General features: G+C 37.5%; 1 protein-coding gene across 1 annotated transcript in view; it reads right to left on the bottom strand.

Annotated features, from left to right (window-relative positions):
- The window catches only part of Ccdc169 (coiled-coil domain containing 169), a 37,520-nt gene extending 23,341 nt beyond the window's left edge, over nucleotides 1–14,179 (bottom strand). The window contains exons 1-4 of the mRNA XM_048340829.1: nucleotides 14,097–14,179; nucleotides 11,248–11,327; nucleotides 3,750–3,860; nucleotides 3,627–3,667 (exon numbers count right to left, since the gene is read on the bottom strand). Coding sequence (XP_048196786.1) covers nucleotides 3,627–3,667; nucleotides 3,750–3,860; nucleotides 11,248–11,327; nucleotides 14,097–14,179 — 315 coding nt within the window. The remainder of the gene's footprint in view (nucleotides 1–3,626; nucleotides 3,668–3,749; nucleotides 3,861–11,247; nucleotides 11,328–14,096) is intronic.
- Between the last annotated feature and the right edge of the window lie 1,703 nt (nucleotides 14,180–15,882).

Here is a 15,882-nt window from a genome sequence, read left to right as displayed (position 1 = left end):
CAAGTCCATTAAGAAAATTCTTTATCAACTGAATGTGTTACCGAATTTCAGTCTCAGGTAGTAGTTAGAAAACTAACTTTTCCTTGGACAGCTGTGAAGTACTTAAGCATATCACACCAACACCAAGCTATCCATACCCAATTTCTTTAGGACCAGGGTGAGGTTATCAAGAAGTAGCCTGGAAATTTCATATTTATAATCTGTAGATTATAAACTTATGATCTGTAGAGAGTAGTTCATACTTCATTATTTTACAGGTAATATTAAAGACAGCTTAAATTCAGAAAAGGAACACTTAAACCAGCTCTAAAAGTAATTTCTAAGTGCCACAAGAGGGTGGTATTACTCTACTAAAGAAGGGGAGAGAAAAAATCTAGTTTTTCACTTTAAGGAAAAAGTCATTTTCCTGACTTTCCCAGTAACACAACTGTGAGTTCTTTTGAGTAGAGAAAAGAGTTATGCAAATACTTCCTCTTCATTATTTTCAAAGTGCAAGATTTCTCTATATTTGTCAGTAACAAATTTCACTTACAAAAAAACCCCACAAACAAACAACAACAACAACATAAAAACCACCCACAAACACTCTGTAGGTCCTCAGGACACCTGAGAATGCAGCTTTCAATTCAGTTCTTTAGCTACAGCTATCTGTAAAGGATTTGTTGTTATTTATGAGAAGCAGTACAGAGAAAATCAGTGAAGTGGGTGGAGGATTTAGAGGGAGAAAATTTGGCTCCATATTTACTTAGTGTAGGCTTGATCATGTCCCTTAATCTCTCCCATTTTAATCACATGATTAAAGGAAATAATGCTAAACTCTATTCCATCAGGTTGTTACAAGGCCTAGATAAGGAAATAAAAAATATGTACACGCTGTATATGCTTCAATAAAGACAAATTATTATTATTGTAGTGTTAAATTCTACAAATTGGTTGAATATTGTAGTTTTTACTTTCAAAACAAAGTAGCACAAACTCTCCATGTATTCTGAGTATTTTAAAGTAAAAATTTTACTTTTAAGTAAAACTTCAGCAAGGGTTCTGAGTAAAAAAGCTATTTCTAAGCATGCTCCAGACTGAATGTAAATCATGCCTTGGGCCTTTTCTCTATTTTAAGTATATAATTTATGTGAGTGTAATTGATATGAATATATTTTACATTAGGACAATAGTAAGGAAACTTCTTTTTTTCTTTTTCTTTTTTTTTTTTTTTTTTTTTTTGCCAGTTGTGGAGCTTGACCTCAGGGCCTGGGCACTGTCCCTGGCTCCTTTTTGCTCAAGGCTAGCACTCTACCACTAGAGCCACAGCACCACTTCTGGCTTTTTTTTTTGTATATGTGGTGCTGAGGAATCGAACCCAGGGTTTCATGCATGCTAGGCAAGCACTCTATCACTAGGCCACAATCCTAGCCCCCTTCACTATATTTTAAAGGACAAATTAAGTGGATGAAGAGCCAATGAACGTGCTTTGTAAAGTATAAAACATGAAACACATAGTAATTTATCAGAGATTAAAATGAGAAGATGTCAGTAAGGGAAAAACCAGCCTCAGGCTGGCTGTAAAGTAATGCTACAAGCTCTCTGTTGGGTTTTACATGTATCTTACATATTTTTGTATACATACAGAAGAATATATGTGAGTATTTTAAATGTTTATATATGGGTGCAGGTATAGTACAGAGGAACTGGAATGGATATGTTCTAGATATGCAGAATGAGGCAAAGTAGTTAAGATATGGTGACAGGAAATTGGAAAAAATATATTAGAAATTAGCCAAATCCTTTTTCCACATATGTGGTGCTGAGGAATCAAACCCAGGGCTTCATATATGTGAGACGAGCACTCTACACTAGGCCATATTCCCAGGCCCCTGTGAGTGAAATCTTGAATCTCTTACAGGAGAAGGGAGGCTGATCATTTTTTGAAAGTAATACTTTTCTGGATCTTCTTGAGAACATTGCAAAGTCAGGTTTTGTATGACATGAAGGAGACAAAAGGGAGAGCAGCTCATTATTCTGAAGCAAGCTTGAAGGCATAAGAACTAAAGGAAATGGGGCTGGTGGATAGCAGTTGAGTAGGGAGTGCAAATTTTCTCTCATGTACTTTGGCTGAAGTATACGGACACACTTATGTATCATGATTGTTTCCAGTTATTGCTTATTATTTTAATTAGCTTTTAGTCTAATTTACTGATTTAAGAGATTTGAACTAACACGTATTGTTTTTAAGATACTTGAACTAATAAACTTTTATTCCTAAAGCAAAAACAAAAAAAAAAAATTAGCCAAATCAAGGAGCAGAGACAGAACCAGTGAATAAGGCCAAACAAAAATAATCACTAGACCAGCATAAAATCAAATCACTGTTCAAAATGAATAGACCTTTACTCTTCAATGTTAAATGAGAACAATGTCTCTAGATGAAGAAATAAGTTCAAGAATAAAAAGGCTTGGTTTAGGGTTTTTTAATTTAATTTTCAAGTATAATTTTATTATTATTAGGATGTTGTACAAAGGGATTACCATTTAATAAGTCAGGTAATGAGTGCATTGCTTTTGGGGAGCAATGTTACCCCTTCCTTCACTTTCCCACAGCTTCCTCCTCTTATGCCTGCCCACAAGTTTGTTTTGTTTTTGTTTTAAGTCAGAATACCTTTGAAAGATAAAAGAGCACAAATGCTGGGTACTGGTGGCTAACACTTGTCATCCTAGTTATTCAGGAGGCTGAGATCTTAGAATTATGATTCAAAGCCAGCCCAAGCAAGAATATACATGAGACACTCATCTCCAATTAACCACCAGAAGAAGCTGCAGGTGGAGCTGTGGCTCAAGTGGTACAGTGCTAACCTCCAGCACAAAAAAAGCTCAGTGACAGTGCCCAGGCCCTGAGTTCAAGCTTCAGAACTGGCATAGCCACATTTAAAAAATAAAAATAACTACAAAGAACAGACACCCAGGTCACAAGATCTTTTGACTGTAGGCCAATTCAGAGTCCTTGTCTCCATGCTTGGTGGCAGAATCAAAATAGCCATCCAGGTGTCCAGTTCTGAGCTGGGATCTTCTGGCCAAGTTAGGGGAGATAAAAACCTGTAGACAAAGACCACTCATTGTGTCTTTAGTTTCCCTTTCCCCTCTTGTACCCTTTGTCTTCCTGCATTAAATAAATCTGTTAACTAAATATGCTGAATGCTGGCCTATTACCTCCTGTGCCTACTTTGTGAATTACTTTGAAATTCATTTCATTATGATTCCAAATCCCTAGAAGTCTGGGTAACGTGGAAAATGGTGTTGAATTCCCACTGCTATTGGGAAAATCCTCTGTTTTCTAAATAACATCTCAGTAACACAAAATATATGTGAAACTGATGGTACACTGAGATTCTTTTCCTTTTGTATTTATTTGTATGTTTGTAACTACATATAATTCCTTCCCAATTCTGAAAGGGGGAGGTTATGTTGATAGTCTTATTCCTTGTTGGTGGATTTCTCAAACTCTAGATTAACTTCTCTGAACAAAGTATTTTGTTTGGACCTTGTCATTGTCTTTATAATTTTGTGTGGAATCTGTCTGGGGAAAAATATACATAATTTATTTCAATTATTTTGTTTAACCATCCTTTACTTACCACTGACATTCGTTCATAGACACGAATAGCAGATAGTCTATCTACAATAAAGCAAATATGGGCAGTTGATATTTTATTAGTTTCAATTCAACTTATAAGACATACACATCATTCCTTTTGTACCTGACGGATTTACACGACATTTTTCCATTTTTTCTTCAAGAGATCTAATTTGCTTTTCTAATTGATCATTCAGTTCGAGTTGGGTCTCATAACGAGCTTTCCATTCACCACCTGAATGAAAAAGATGGGAAATAAAATCAAGATCACCCCATTACATTTCATTTACTCATTTGAATAACATGAATCAATGCAATCTACTTCTATACTTAACTTGTTTATTAATGCAGATAAGCTAAAGGACATAATTTAAAGTTTGTATTTTTGTTAGATTTTTCCAGACCATAGACACACCTCAGCCTTCCAGGATACCATGCAGATATACAGCAACACAACTAACTGCTCTAGTTACCTTTCTTCCTTATTCTTCACCCACTTTACACAACCCATCCTTAGTTCCTCATGGATCTGTATAAGGAATTCCATTAGAGGAAATAGTAGGCACGTTTCTTTCCTTGAAACAAAATATATACATAAAAAAAAAACTAAACAGTACTCCCTCTGTTCATCTTTTCACTTTGAAAAAGAACTCTAAAGTCTTTTTAATAACTAACATGTATTTGTGGCTGCTATATACAAATCACAAAACTCTTCACATATGATTAGTTATTTAATCCTCATTTAAAAAAATATTTATCTTTTTTGTCAGTTGAGGGGCTTGAACTCAGGGCTTGGGCTCTGTCCCTGAGCTTTTTCACTCAAGGTTAGTGCTCTATCACTTTAAGCCACAGTGCCACTTCTGGTTAACTGCTGGTTACTTGGAGATAAATGACCCACAGACTTTCTTGCTTGGGCTGGCTTTGAACTGAGATCCTTATATTTCAGTCTCCTGAGTAGCTAGGATTCCAGGTGTGAGCCACCAGCACCAGGCTAATCCTCATTTTTAAGAAGTTACTCATTTTGTAAATGAAGGCTCAGAAATGTTAAATAATGTGTGTGTGTGTGTGTGTGTGTGTGTGTGTGTGTGTGTGTGTGTTTGTGTCTGTGTGTCTATGTGTGTAGGTACTAGAGCTTGAACTTAGGGCTTGGGCACTGTCTTTTAGCTTCTACCTCAAAGGTTAGTGCTGTATGATTTGAGCCACAGCTCCACTTCTGGCATTTTGCTAGTTAATTGGAGGTAAGAGTCTCCTGACTTTCCTGTCTGGGCTGGCTTTGAACCTGGAGTTCTCAGATCTCAATCTTCTAAGTATTTAAAGTTATATAGCCTTGAGTCACCAGTGACTGGGCTTGAATAACATTCTTAAAATGACAAAGCTATCTAATCGGGGAACTGAAGTTTTAGGCCCAGTTTTATCTTGCTTGAAAGCATATCCTTTTAATGGGTAGGATGGAATAGAACTGTGTATGTTTAACCATCTATTCAGGCACTTAATCCTTAACTAGGTTTCTTTCACTAAAACCCATTGGCTATTAATGCCAAACCATTTTTCTTAGTTGGGGTGGGAGTGAGAGTCAAACTTAAAGGCCCCAATTTTTTTTCTCAAATCACATTTATTTGTAAGTTACAATAATTGAAGTTAAGGATACAAAACTTGCATTTAAGGCCCATAGCTTCCAAATGGTCCATAATACAATGTATGGAAATATGAATGACAATTTTATATTTTAGTTACTAACTCAGATCATTAAATGACAATTATTGAAACAAAAATCAGAATGTTGGTTTATTAAAGAAGCATCTTTAACTCCTATGTTTTGCATTAAGAATAGGAAATATTTCTTCCTATTAACATTGTTTTAGGCTGGGAATGTGGCTTAGTGGTAGAGTGCTTGCCTAGTATGCACAAAGCCCTGGGTTCAATTCTTCAGCACCACATAAACAGAGAAAAGGCCGGAAGTGGCGCTGTGGCTCGAGAGGTAGAGTGCTAGCCTTGAACAGAAGGAAGCCAGGGACAGTGCTCAGGCCCTGAGTCTATGCCCCGGGACTGGCAAAAAAATAATAATAATAAATAAGACCCCCCCAAAAAACCATTGTTTTACTAAAATAAATGCTTGCTAGAACTTTTTTTTTAAATACTGAAGTATATTCATAAGCAGCATTAGGTTAGTTTACTTACAGAACATATAAAATGATGTAAATTTCTAAACAGTTATAATGCAAATGGCATATGGCTCACCCAGTGTTTTCACAAATGATAGATTACTTCAAAAGACCATCTTAGATGAATTTTATAACCATTGCTGACAATTTCAGAATATATTTTAGAATTTCTGTCCAGGTCTGCTAGCTCCTGCCTATAATCCTAGCTACTCGGGAGACTGAGATCTGAGGCTCTTTTAACTCATCACCAAAAAGCTGGACTGTGGAGCTGTAGCTCAAGTGGTAGAACACCAGCTTGAGTGGAAAAAGCTGAAGGACAGCACCCAGGCCCTTTTTTCCAAGTCCTGGTAGTAGCACGAAAGAAGGAAGGAAGGGAGGGAGGAAGGAAGGAAGGGAGAAAGGGAGGAAGGGAGGAAGGGAGGAAGGGAGAAAGGGAGGAAGGGAGGAGGGAGGGAGGGAGAAAGGGAGGAAGGGAGGAGGGAGGGAGGGAGAGAGAGAGGGAGGAATTTCTATGTGAAGGTGTGAGGGTTTTTTAAGCTCATTCTTTTATCTTTTTCATCTTATTTGAAAACAGTGAATAGCTAGAAGTAATTGATAATATAAAGATATTGTTATGACTATAACTACTGTCTGAGTAAAGGTTTACTCTAAAGGCCCCAAAAAATTAAAGTCAGGTTTTGTAAAGAGAAATAGAAAATAAAAAGAGGCTGGCTTATTTTTAAACTTTAAATGCTCATTATGTGCTTGAGATAACTTCTGCTACAGAACCTGTCCCTTACATAGCTGCATTTTGAGGCTTTTGTGATGGCTCTTGTACTCAAAGTGACACATCAGATTTTTTTTGGTGCCAAGTTTAATGTAACAGTGTCAGAGAGAACACTACATCTATTACTTAGGCCTGTTTCAGATATAACTAATTTATTCCAGACTCTTGATATATTTTAACTTGGCATCTTATCTCAAGTTTGGAATATAATTTCAACATCACTGCTTTTCAAGAAAAGATGAGTGATGCAAGGGTCACTAACATTAGTATTTACAGCACCTTGGGTTATCAAGGAGCTATGGGTAGATAAAAGGCAAGTCAATGTGGTTCTTTAGAAAAACAAAAAATGCTGATCATTAGAAAGTTAAGCTGATTTATGGGAGTCAATACTACTTTGTAAAAAGACGTACAAAATTAATTTCTAATCTTGTAGGCTTCTAAGCACTTGTTAAGAGATCAAAAGTTCTGTATTTACATTGGTATTAGCCAGTGATAGCTACAGGCTTTGAGTACATTGCTTTTATGCAACACATGCTTTTAATTACAATATATGTAATTACATGTACATGTTTTTCTTTTTCTTTATCACAAAAGAAGGTAAGAAATAATACTAAAGCAGAGAGAATGGGTAAGGACACACATACCAACATGGCCACACAGGAGAAGGCATATGGAGGCATAGGGAAGTAGTTACTGCTTTATCAATTTTCAAGTGATTTCATGACGAAAAACAAAACAAACCCAAAAAACAATCCACAAAGTAGATTAGTAAGTTCAAATCATCTTCATCACTTACCAGCATATACATAAGATTTGGAGCCAGTTCCTTTTTTTTCATGCCTTTGTTTCTCATCTGCAAAATAATGACAGCTAGTTTCTATCTTATAGGCTGTTGGGATCTTGATGAAGCATATATAAAGTGCTTAGACTGCTTCAGGGCATGCAGAAATGCTATCAAGATGGTTATACCTTCTTTTTATCACTATGATTATCAACATTATTTTAAAAATTGTCTCAAAAGTGCTTCCCAGAGAGGCAACATTGTACTACAGTATGTAACTTGTAACAAAAGTAGCTTTTCTTTAAGAGAAAACAGTCCATATGGGTAGTCATGCAGGAAGCTGGGAAAGGTATTAGTAGCCAACATGATGAACAAATACATCTGTACTTCCATTACATCTGTCACTTCTGAAATTCACACAGCAACTGAGGAATTTCCAACAGAAAAATAGGGGTAGAACAAAGAGGTAACTCATGAGTATGAAAATGTAGTCAAATTGTCTTTTAGCTAAAAATATCTGAAATATAATTTCTTGCCTACTAAAGAAGTAGAGATTAAATCTCATTTTCTAGCCTGCTATTGCCAGCATTGTTTTTATGTTTAAATAATACCATTAGTGTAACAACCCTTTTCTGCATTGTTACAAATAGAGTTGATTTTAACTAATCCTGTAGAAAGTTCTGGACTATTAAATTATAAAATATGAAAATTACAATAATTATGATTTTATTACTTCTCTAATAGTACTCAAAGCAATACTACATTTTAATCATAGCAGCAAGTGTCTTTGTATTTTTCCCTCAAAAATGGAAATGCCTCTAATGTTTCAGCATTCACAATGCCTGTCTAAAGTAAACAGAAGTATTATTTTATTTGTTTTCAAATGAGGAAGACAAATTGAATTTTATTAAAATATTTTAGTATACACTAAAAATCAGTTTTGAAATGAGTTTTTAAAATGTCTAATCTATACACATATCACTTAATAAACAAAAGGATCTAGAGTTGGAAACCAGACTATAAATGAGAGCAAATGATCTTAAAGGAAAAGTCCGAGATGGAGACATGGATTTATGTGTAGATCAAAGGTCATTTTAAAAGCAGGGAAAGAAAGTGAGAGAACTCAGATCTGGAATGTTAACAGCATTTTTAGCAATCAGGAAGATGAAGAGAAATGACAAGTGGGAGTTGGAAGGAAGATAACCCAGTGTGGCATTGCCCTTTCAAAGACAAGGTCATCACCAACTATGACAAAGATTAATAAGTCAAGTAAAATGAGAACTGAGAGCTGATATTGGACTCAGCAAATTGGGAATCACTGGTGATGTTGACAAAAGAAGTTGATTGGAGACAAAACTTTGGTTTGGAATTCATTCAGGAGAAAATGAGTTATGTGTATACTAGGCAAATTTTGTCTGTTATCCCCAGATAAAGAAATGTCACAATGCCTCACTAAACCAGGGTTCACTTCTCTAGATGAAAAAAATGAGGAGCCAAATTAAGGTTAAGTGGTGGAAAGAAGCGGAGAGTAAGAGTTTGGGTTTGGATAGGAGAACTTCTGCCTTCAAATTCCAGATCTATCACTGACCACCATCTTTAAGAAAGGCATTTCAAGCTTAATCATTGTTTTTTTCAACTGCTAAACTATATGGCAGTTTGCTGCAAGGCAGTATATAACTAAAACTTCCTTAAGTGATATCGTATATGGAAATTATACTAGTAGGGGTGTAATGGGAGATAGGTGTATGACCTTTTTTCTTACATGAATAAGGGTAATGGCCACTGTCTGCTATTCATCTTGGGCTTTAGCTTTAGCCTACAGAGAAGGGAACTTCCTCTCCTGCTATCTTGATATTTTTTCTTTTCTTAATTTTATTGTCAAAGTGATATACAGAGGGGCTACAGTTACTCACATAAGGTAGTAAGTACATTTCTTGTTAAACTTGTTACCCTCCTCATTTTTCTCTCACTTTCCCTCCCCTGCAAGTTGTACAGTTTATTTCCAACATATTGTCTTATGAATATCACTGTTGCTTTGATTTGCCCTTTGTCCTTTGCCTCATCTTTCTTTTGTTTTTTGTTTTTTGTTTTGTTTTGTTTTGTTTTTTTGTTTTGTTTTGGCCAGTCCTAGGCCGTGAACTCAGGGCCTGAGCACTGCCCCTGGCTTCTTTTTTGCTCAAGGCTAGCACTTGAGCACTTGAGCCACAGCGCCACTTCTGGCCATTTTCTGTACATGTGGTGCTGAGGAATCGAACCCAGGGCCTCATGTATATGAGGCAAGCACTCTTGCCACTAGGCCATATTCCCAGCTCCTGCCTCATCGTTTTGATGTTCCTCTTCCCTTCTCTAATTCAGATAAATGTATAGACAATACCCAGGGTACCGAAATTAGCTACAGTGACAACAGGAGATAAACCATAGGAAAGACAAATGAAAGAAATAACTTTACATAGTACATTAAAAATAACAACAACAATGTAAAACCTTTTATTTCCATATCTTGGAGTTCATTTTGCTTAGCATCATTTTAGATGATCATATAACCATAGGCTAGTGAGCTCTTGTGATCCTCTGCTAGGAGTATCCTAAACATATACTAATTATTTCTTCATACTTATGTCCAAATACCTTTCCATGATAACTGTTGCTAATATGACATGTTATGCCATATTTACAAGTGGACATAGGGAACACATTGCATGTGAATCCAGGTCCATGCCTTCTATTTTTTTTTTCTGTAGATAGATAACTGAGAGCACTTTAGCTACTCTTGTCAATGGAAATACCCTCACGGAACTAATAACTAAAGTATACATAAGAAGATATAGGAAGCTACTTTTGCCTTGGGCAAAATGTTGTTCTCCAATCAAACTTTAATAGAGCATTGGGAATTTACAGCAAGTGGTTTTTTATTTCTGATTTGGTTACTAATCCATTTTGTTGCTCAAGAAAAGGGAGATATAAATGGGTTAAGGTCCAAAGGCTACCCTTTGAACTCTAATAAACATCTTCTCGGTACTCAACCAGCTAGGTTTGTGTACAATTCTCTTTCCCTATGTTCCTATTTCTCCTTATGAAAAACTCAGATTACTTCTCATATCCTGATTTTATTTTGACCCTGGCTTCCAATGCTAAGGGAATCTCTTTAGAGTGGAAAAAAGAAAGTGTTCATTCAAAATGTTGCTACATGACAAGCTCTCAATCAGTATTTCTGGACTACATTAACATTCTGAATGCGTTATGAAATTTAAAAATAGATGGATATGTGTGGCATGTATATTATTATTATTATTGGTTGTGGGACTTGAACTCTGGGCCTGGGCACTGTCTCTGAGCTCTTCAGCTCAAGTCCAGCACTCTACCACTTTGAGCCACAGTGCCACTTCTGGTTTTCTGGTGGTTAATTGGAGAAAGAGTCTCAGGGACTTTCCTGCCTGGACTGGCTATGAACCACAACCTTCAGATCTCCACCTCCTGAGTAGCTAGGTTTACAGGTGTGAGCCATGGGGCCCAGCGACATGTGTATATCATATATTTTCTCCCCAGATACAGATTTTTAGTAACAGTTCATATCCAATAGATAAGAAGGGTAAAATTTAAGTTAAGTACAAAACTTGTCATATTTTATCCTTTCCTAAAGAATTTCTATATTGATATAAACAATAAAATTTTGTGAATTGATGAACACATTGAACTTGTAAGGCAGAAAAATTATATAGTAATAGGTTTGCATTCTGATGTATTACAGTTTTACTTTTTACTCAAGTAGTTTATTGTAAATCATTATTGATACCAAAAAGCCACACTGAAATCTTGGTACTATTATTTAACCTGTGCACTTTACTATAATATAGGTAGCCTGATAAAATCAACAAGAACTACCCAGGAGTCACATAAGCTTCTACTTCTGTACCTTCATTGTCAGTATTGAGTTTGACTTCCATTTCTGCTATCTTCTGTCTTATTTCAAGCAATGACAGTTGGACTACATCCCTGTTATTAAAAATATTTTGGTTATATTTCAATTGAAAATAATGTGAAAAAAACTAGTACAAAGCTACCCACTAATGCTTCAGGGACAATTTTCTAAAATATAATTTGAAGACGTGGTGGCAGTGAAGGCTACTGATGAGTCAGTTTCAGAAAGAATATGTTTTAAAACTCAAAATTCCCAGATAGTGCCTGGAAATTACCCTAAAATATAATCTCAAGGAAGTTCCTTATCTGGTGCTCAAAACCCAGCAAATTAAAAGCTGCAAAGCATTGTAAAACACTAGGGGCAAAGGGGTATAGATAGGAACTGCATGCTCAAAACAAAGAAAACACAGATAATTCTTAAGTATTCCAGAGGTCAGCTACTCAGGACACCAGTAAGCAGTACATCAATTAATCAAAGTACAGAAAACAAGAGGCTCATTTACTCAGTAGATATTTTTGAATGGCTATTATGTTAAAGGCACTGAGTTAAAGAGACAATACAGTGAACCTAACTACAGCAGTAGCAGCCGCAAATATCCTCTGGAGGCTTATTTTATACAAAGCAGGGCTAAATACTTCTGACTACGGTTCATTACATCCTGACAACAACCTCAGAAAAGTATATTTATATAAAAATCTTAAGAGTTAGAAAGCTGAGGCTGGAGATATGGCCTAGTGGCAAGAGTGCTTGCCTCGTATGCACAAAGCCCTAGGTTCGATTCCCCAGCACCACATATATACAAAATGGCCAGAAGTGGCGCTGTGGCTCAAGTGGCAGAATGCTAGCCTTGAGCAAAAAGAAGCCAGGGACAGTGTTCAAGCCCTAGGACTGGCAAAAAGAGAGAGAGAGAGAGAGAGAGAGAGAGAGAGAGAGAGAGAGAGAGAGAGAGAGAGAGAGAGAGAGAGAGAGACAGAGAGAGAGAGAGAGAGAGAGAGAGAGAGAAAGCTGGAGCTTAAAAAGGCTAATTAAACAAGATACTATAGTTAATGGTGATAAGACCTGAGATTTGAATTTGTATAGAATTCTTCATAAGTACTTGCTCTAATCTTTTACTACCTCTGTGAAAACAGAGCCTGTCCTCCAAATGTTTGCTACAAGGTGAAGAAATGGGCACTTTGGCCCAGCGCTGGTGGCTTAGGCAGCTCAGGACTGTAATCCTAGCTACTCAGGAAGCTGAGACCTGAGGATTGCGGTTCAAAGGCAGCCCTGACAGGAAAGTCCATGAGACTCTTATTTTCAATTAGCCACCAGAAAACTGGAAGTGGTGCTATGGCTCAAATGGTAGAGTGTTAGCCCTGAGCTGAACTGCTCAGGGACAGTGGCCAGGCTGAGTTCAAGTCCCACAATGGACCAAGAAGGAAGGAAGGAAGGGAGGGAGGGAGGGAGGGAGGGAGGGAGGGAGGGAGGGAGGGAGGGAGGGAGGGAGGGAGGGAGGGGGAGAAAGAGAAAGAGAGAGAGAGGGAGGGGGAGAGAGGGAGGGAGGAAGGAAGGAAGGAAGGAAGGAAGGAAGGAAGGAAGGAAGGAAGGAAGGAAGGAAAAAAAGAAAGAAAGAGAGGAAGGAAGGAAGGACGGAAGGAAGGAAAGAAGGAAGGAAGGAAGGAAGGAAGGAAGGAAGGAAGGAAGGAAGGAAGTAAGGAAGGAAGGAGCACTTCATTGTATGACTGCACTACACGAGAGAAAAGTACTGCATTCGAATGGGATAAAACTTGCAGAAGAACCTAATTCTTGTGGTGCCTTTGACAGGACCAGTATTATTGATTTAAAATATATACATAGAAGTCTGGCACTGGTAGCTCATGTCCCTAATCCTAGCTACTCAGGATATCTGAGGATACTGGTTTTAAGCCAGGCTGGGCAGACAAGTTCAGGAGACTCTTATCTCCAATGACCTAGCAAAAAGACAGAAGTGAAGCTGTGACTCTAGGGGTACAGTGCCAATCTTAAGTGAAAAAGCCAAGAGACAGCAAGAGGTCCTGAGTTCAAGTGCCTGTACTGGTACTTTAAAAACTTTGTGCCATATATGTATATAGGTGTATATACATATGCACCTATATACACCTATATACACATGTATATATGTCTATTTGGGTCCTTCATTACTTTTTTGGAGGGGAGAGATTTGAGTTGTCTTCTTGTCATTGAACTGATTGAGTTCCTCACTTATTTTGAATACTAGCCCCCTCTTAGATATATGGCTTGCAAACATTTTCTCCCTTTCTGTGGACAATCTCTTCACTGGATTGCTTGGTATATATGTGTATATATTTGTATATATACCTGTGTATATATATATATATATATGTATAAATACATGCATATATGTATATGTGTATATACACTTGTATACTGATTATGTATATCTGTATACATATACATGTATATATAGGTATGTAATATATGTGTGTATATATGTACATATATATTTCTTAAGAAATCCAGATGTCAGCTACACAGAACATCAGTAAGCAGTACATCAGTTAATCAAAGTACAGAAAATGAGGGACTCATTTACCCAGGAAGTATTTTTGAATGCCTATTGTTAAAGGCACTGAGTTAAAGACAGTATAGTGAATCATATATGTAGTGTATACATATATGTAACATACACGTGTAGTACACACATTGCATACACATGTGTAATATACATGCATATGACATGTATGCGGGCATGTATATGTGTATATGTAAATATACTTACATACGTGAACAAGGGGAGGGGGTCAGATGGGGATGCGCACAGGGAATGTGGGGCGGCACACAGGGACATGAGCCTCCCAACTCACTTCATGTGGATTTCTTCCAGCAAATCCAGTTTAAGACGGTCGGTGCTCACACCATCGAAGTTGTCACCTCTTCCCTCCCCCATAGTGGCAGGTCAGAGACCTCCTGCGTGCCTCCCCTCCACACAGCTTGGAACATAAGACCTGAGAGGACCCACTGGAGCTGGGGAAGACAGGATGGGTCAAGTGCCGTCGCCATGGTGACGCTCTGCGTCCTTCCCCCTTCTCAGGGGAGACACATGGTGATGTCACAGGGCGTCAGCAGCGATTCCGAGAGGGTGGGGCCAGAACTGGTGGCTACAGGTTAACATTCCACGACCAAATCCAGGAAACTGCCATCATTCCTTCTACTCAGAACCGTGGTGCAACAGCTCCACATTTGCCTTTTTCTTGTCTCAGGTGTGATATTTTCTTTATTGCTAGGCCTTGTTAGGGAGCTGCTGGACACCCCAGCCTGTGCCTAGGCTATGGGAGGAGGATTGGACCCTGGAGAGATACTGCCTGAAGTGGGGAAGAATTGAACCTCCAAACCAAGAAGTTTTCTCTTAGAGTTTTAGGCAGATCTGAGGACTGTCCACTGCAACTGGAAATTTCATCTGTTTAGTTATAGAATTTGCATTGAGTCATCTGACTTTTAATATCCTTCTTTCTCAGCTCCCCACCTTTGAATGGAAAGATAAGATGCACTGGCTGTGACTATCTCCTCCAAAATTCATATTGAAAGTTAATTCCTATTCCTAGATAGTAAGGTAGAACCAGGAACCCATAAGAAGTGATTAGCTCTTTGCGCTGTTGGGTGGAAAAATCCATTCACGGAAATAATGAATTTATGGTGTAACTCCAGATGAGTCTGCTATAAAAGCCAGTTAGGTTAGGATCCTCACCAAGTGCTGGCCTGGTGAGTGATGCCTTATACCACCTTGAGACTCTGCCAGTGAAAACGCCAACACCAGCTATGGCTCTTCAACCTTGGAACATAATTGTGAGCCCAAATAAACATCTTTGTCATTTATGTGGTATTCTGTTAGTACCTACAGGAAAGTCTAAGATAATGACTTCTTAAATTTTCCTGAATGTTTCATTAAAGTGTGAGCATGGCCCCATGTTTGCCAGCAGAAATCACAAGTGGTGTTATCTAGTAAGGAATTTCTTCATTTTAGTGCTCAGAAGAATGGCCTTCAGTGCAGGAACATCTGGCTTGTGTCCCATTAGGCCTGTGAAACCATTTGTAAATTGATGGGATAAACACGAATGCTTCTCCCCAAATGCCCTTGGCTGGTCTGCTTCTAATGATAAATAAATGATGTTACAAATATCTGAATGTACCCTGTCAGAAGAAGACTTTCCCACTCCTGGGATAAGAGTAAGTGTTTCATCTCTACAAAAAGGAAATCAAAGATAAAATGCATAAAAGACACACTGTTAGTAGTTACTTGGTAGCTGTTTACTAACATACTTTTGGAAAACACTATTGGAAAAATATTAAAATTTACAGAAAAAAGTAGGGACTGATCATTGCTATTCTTGAAGTTAGCATACAGAACATACCTTTGTTTTTTTGTTAGGAAGTGGGTTTTGATAAAGAAAAGGGAGATTTGAGAAAATTGTAAAATTTCTGAACTGTGGAATGTCTTAAGCATTGGAACAGTTTAAAGTTAATTTGGAAAAACAAAACATTAGACCATAGTGTGTTAGTTGTTGGTGGTTGTTTTGTTTGCTTTGTGCTTGAACTGAGGGCCTCACACTCTTAGTTGACTTTCTGCTCAAGATAGTTGATCTACCACTTCAG

Source organism: Perognathus longimembris, chromosome 3 (assembly GCF_023159225.1).
Source record: "Perognathus longimembris pacificus isolate PPM17 chromosome 3, ASM2315922v1, whole genome shotgun sequence".
Taxonomy (NCBI): Eukaryota; Metazoa; Chordata; class Mammalia; order Rodentia; family Heteromyidae; genus Perognathus; species Perognathus longimembris.
The sequence above is the reverse complement of the archived record's forward strand: the minus strand, read 5'-3'. Positions and strand labels throughout refer to the sequence as shown.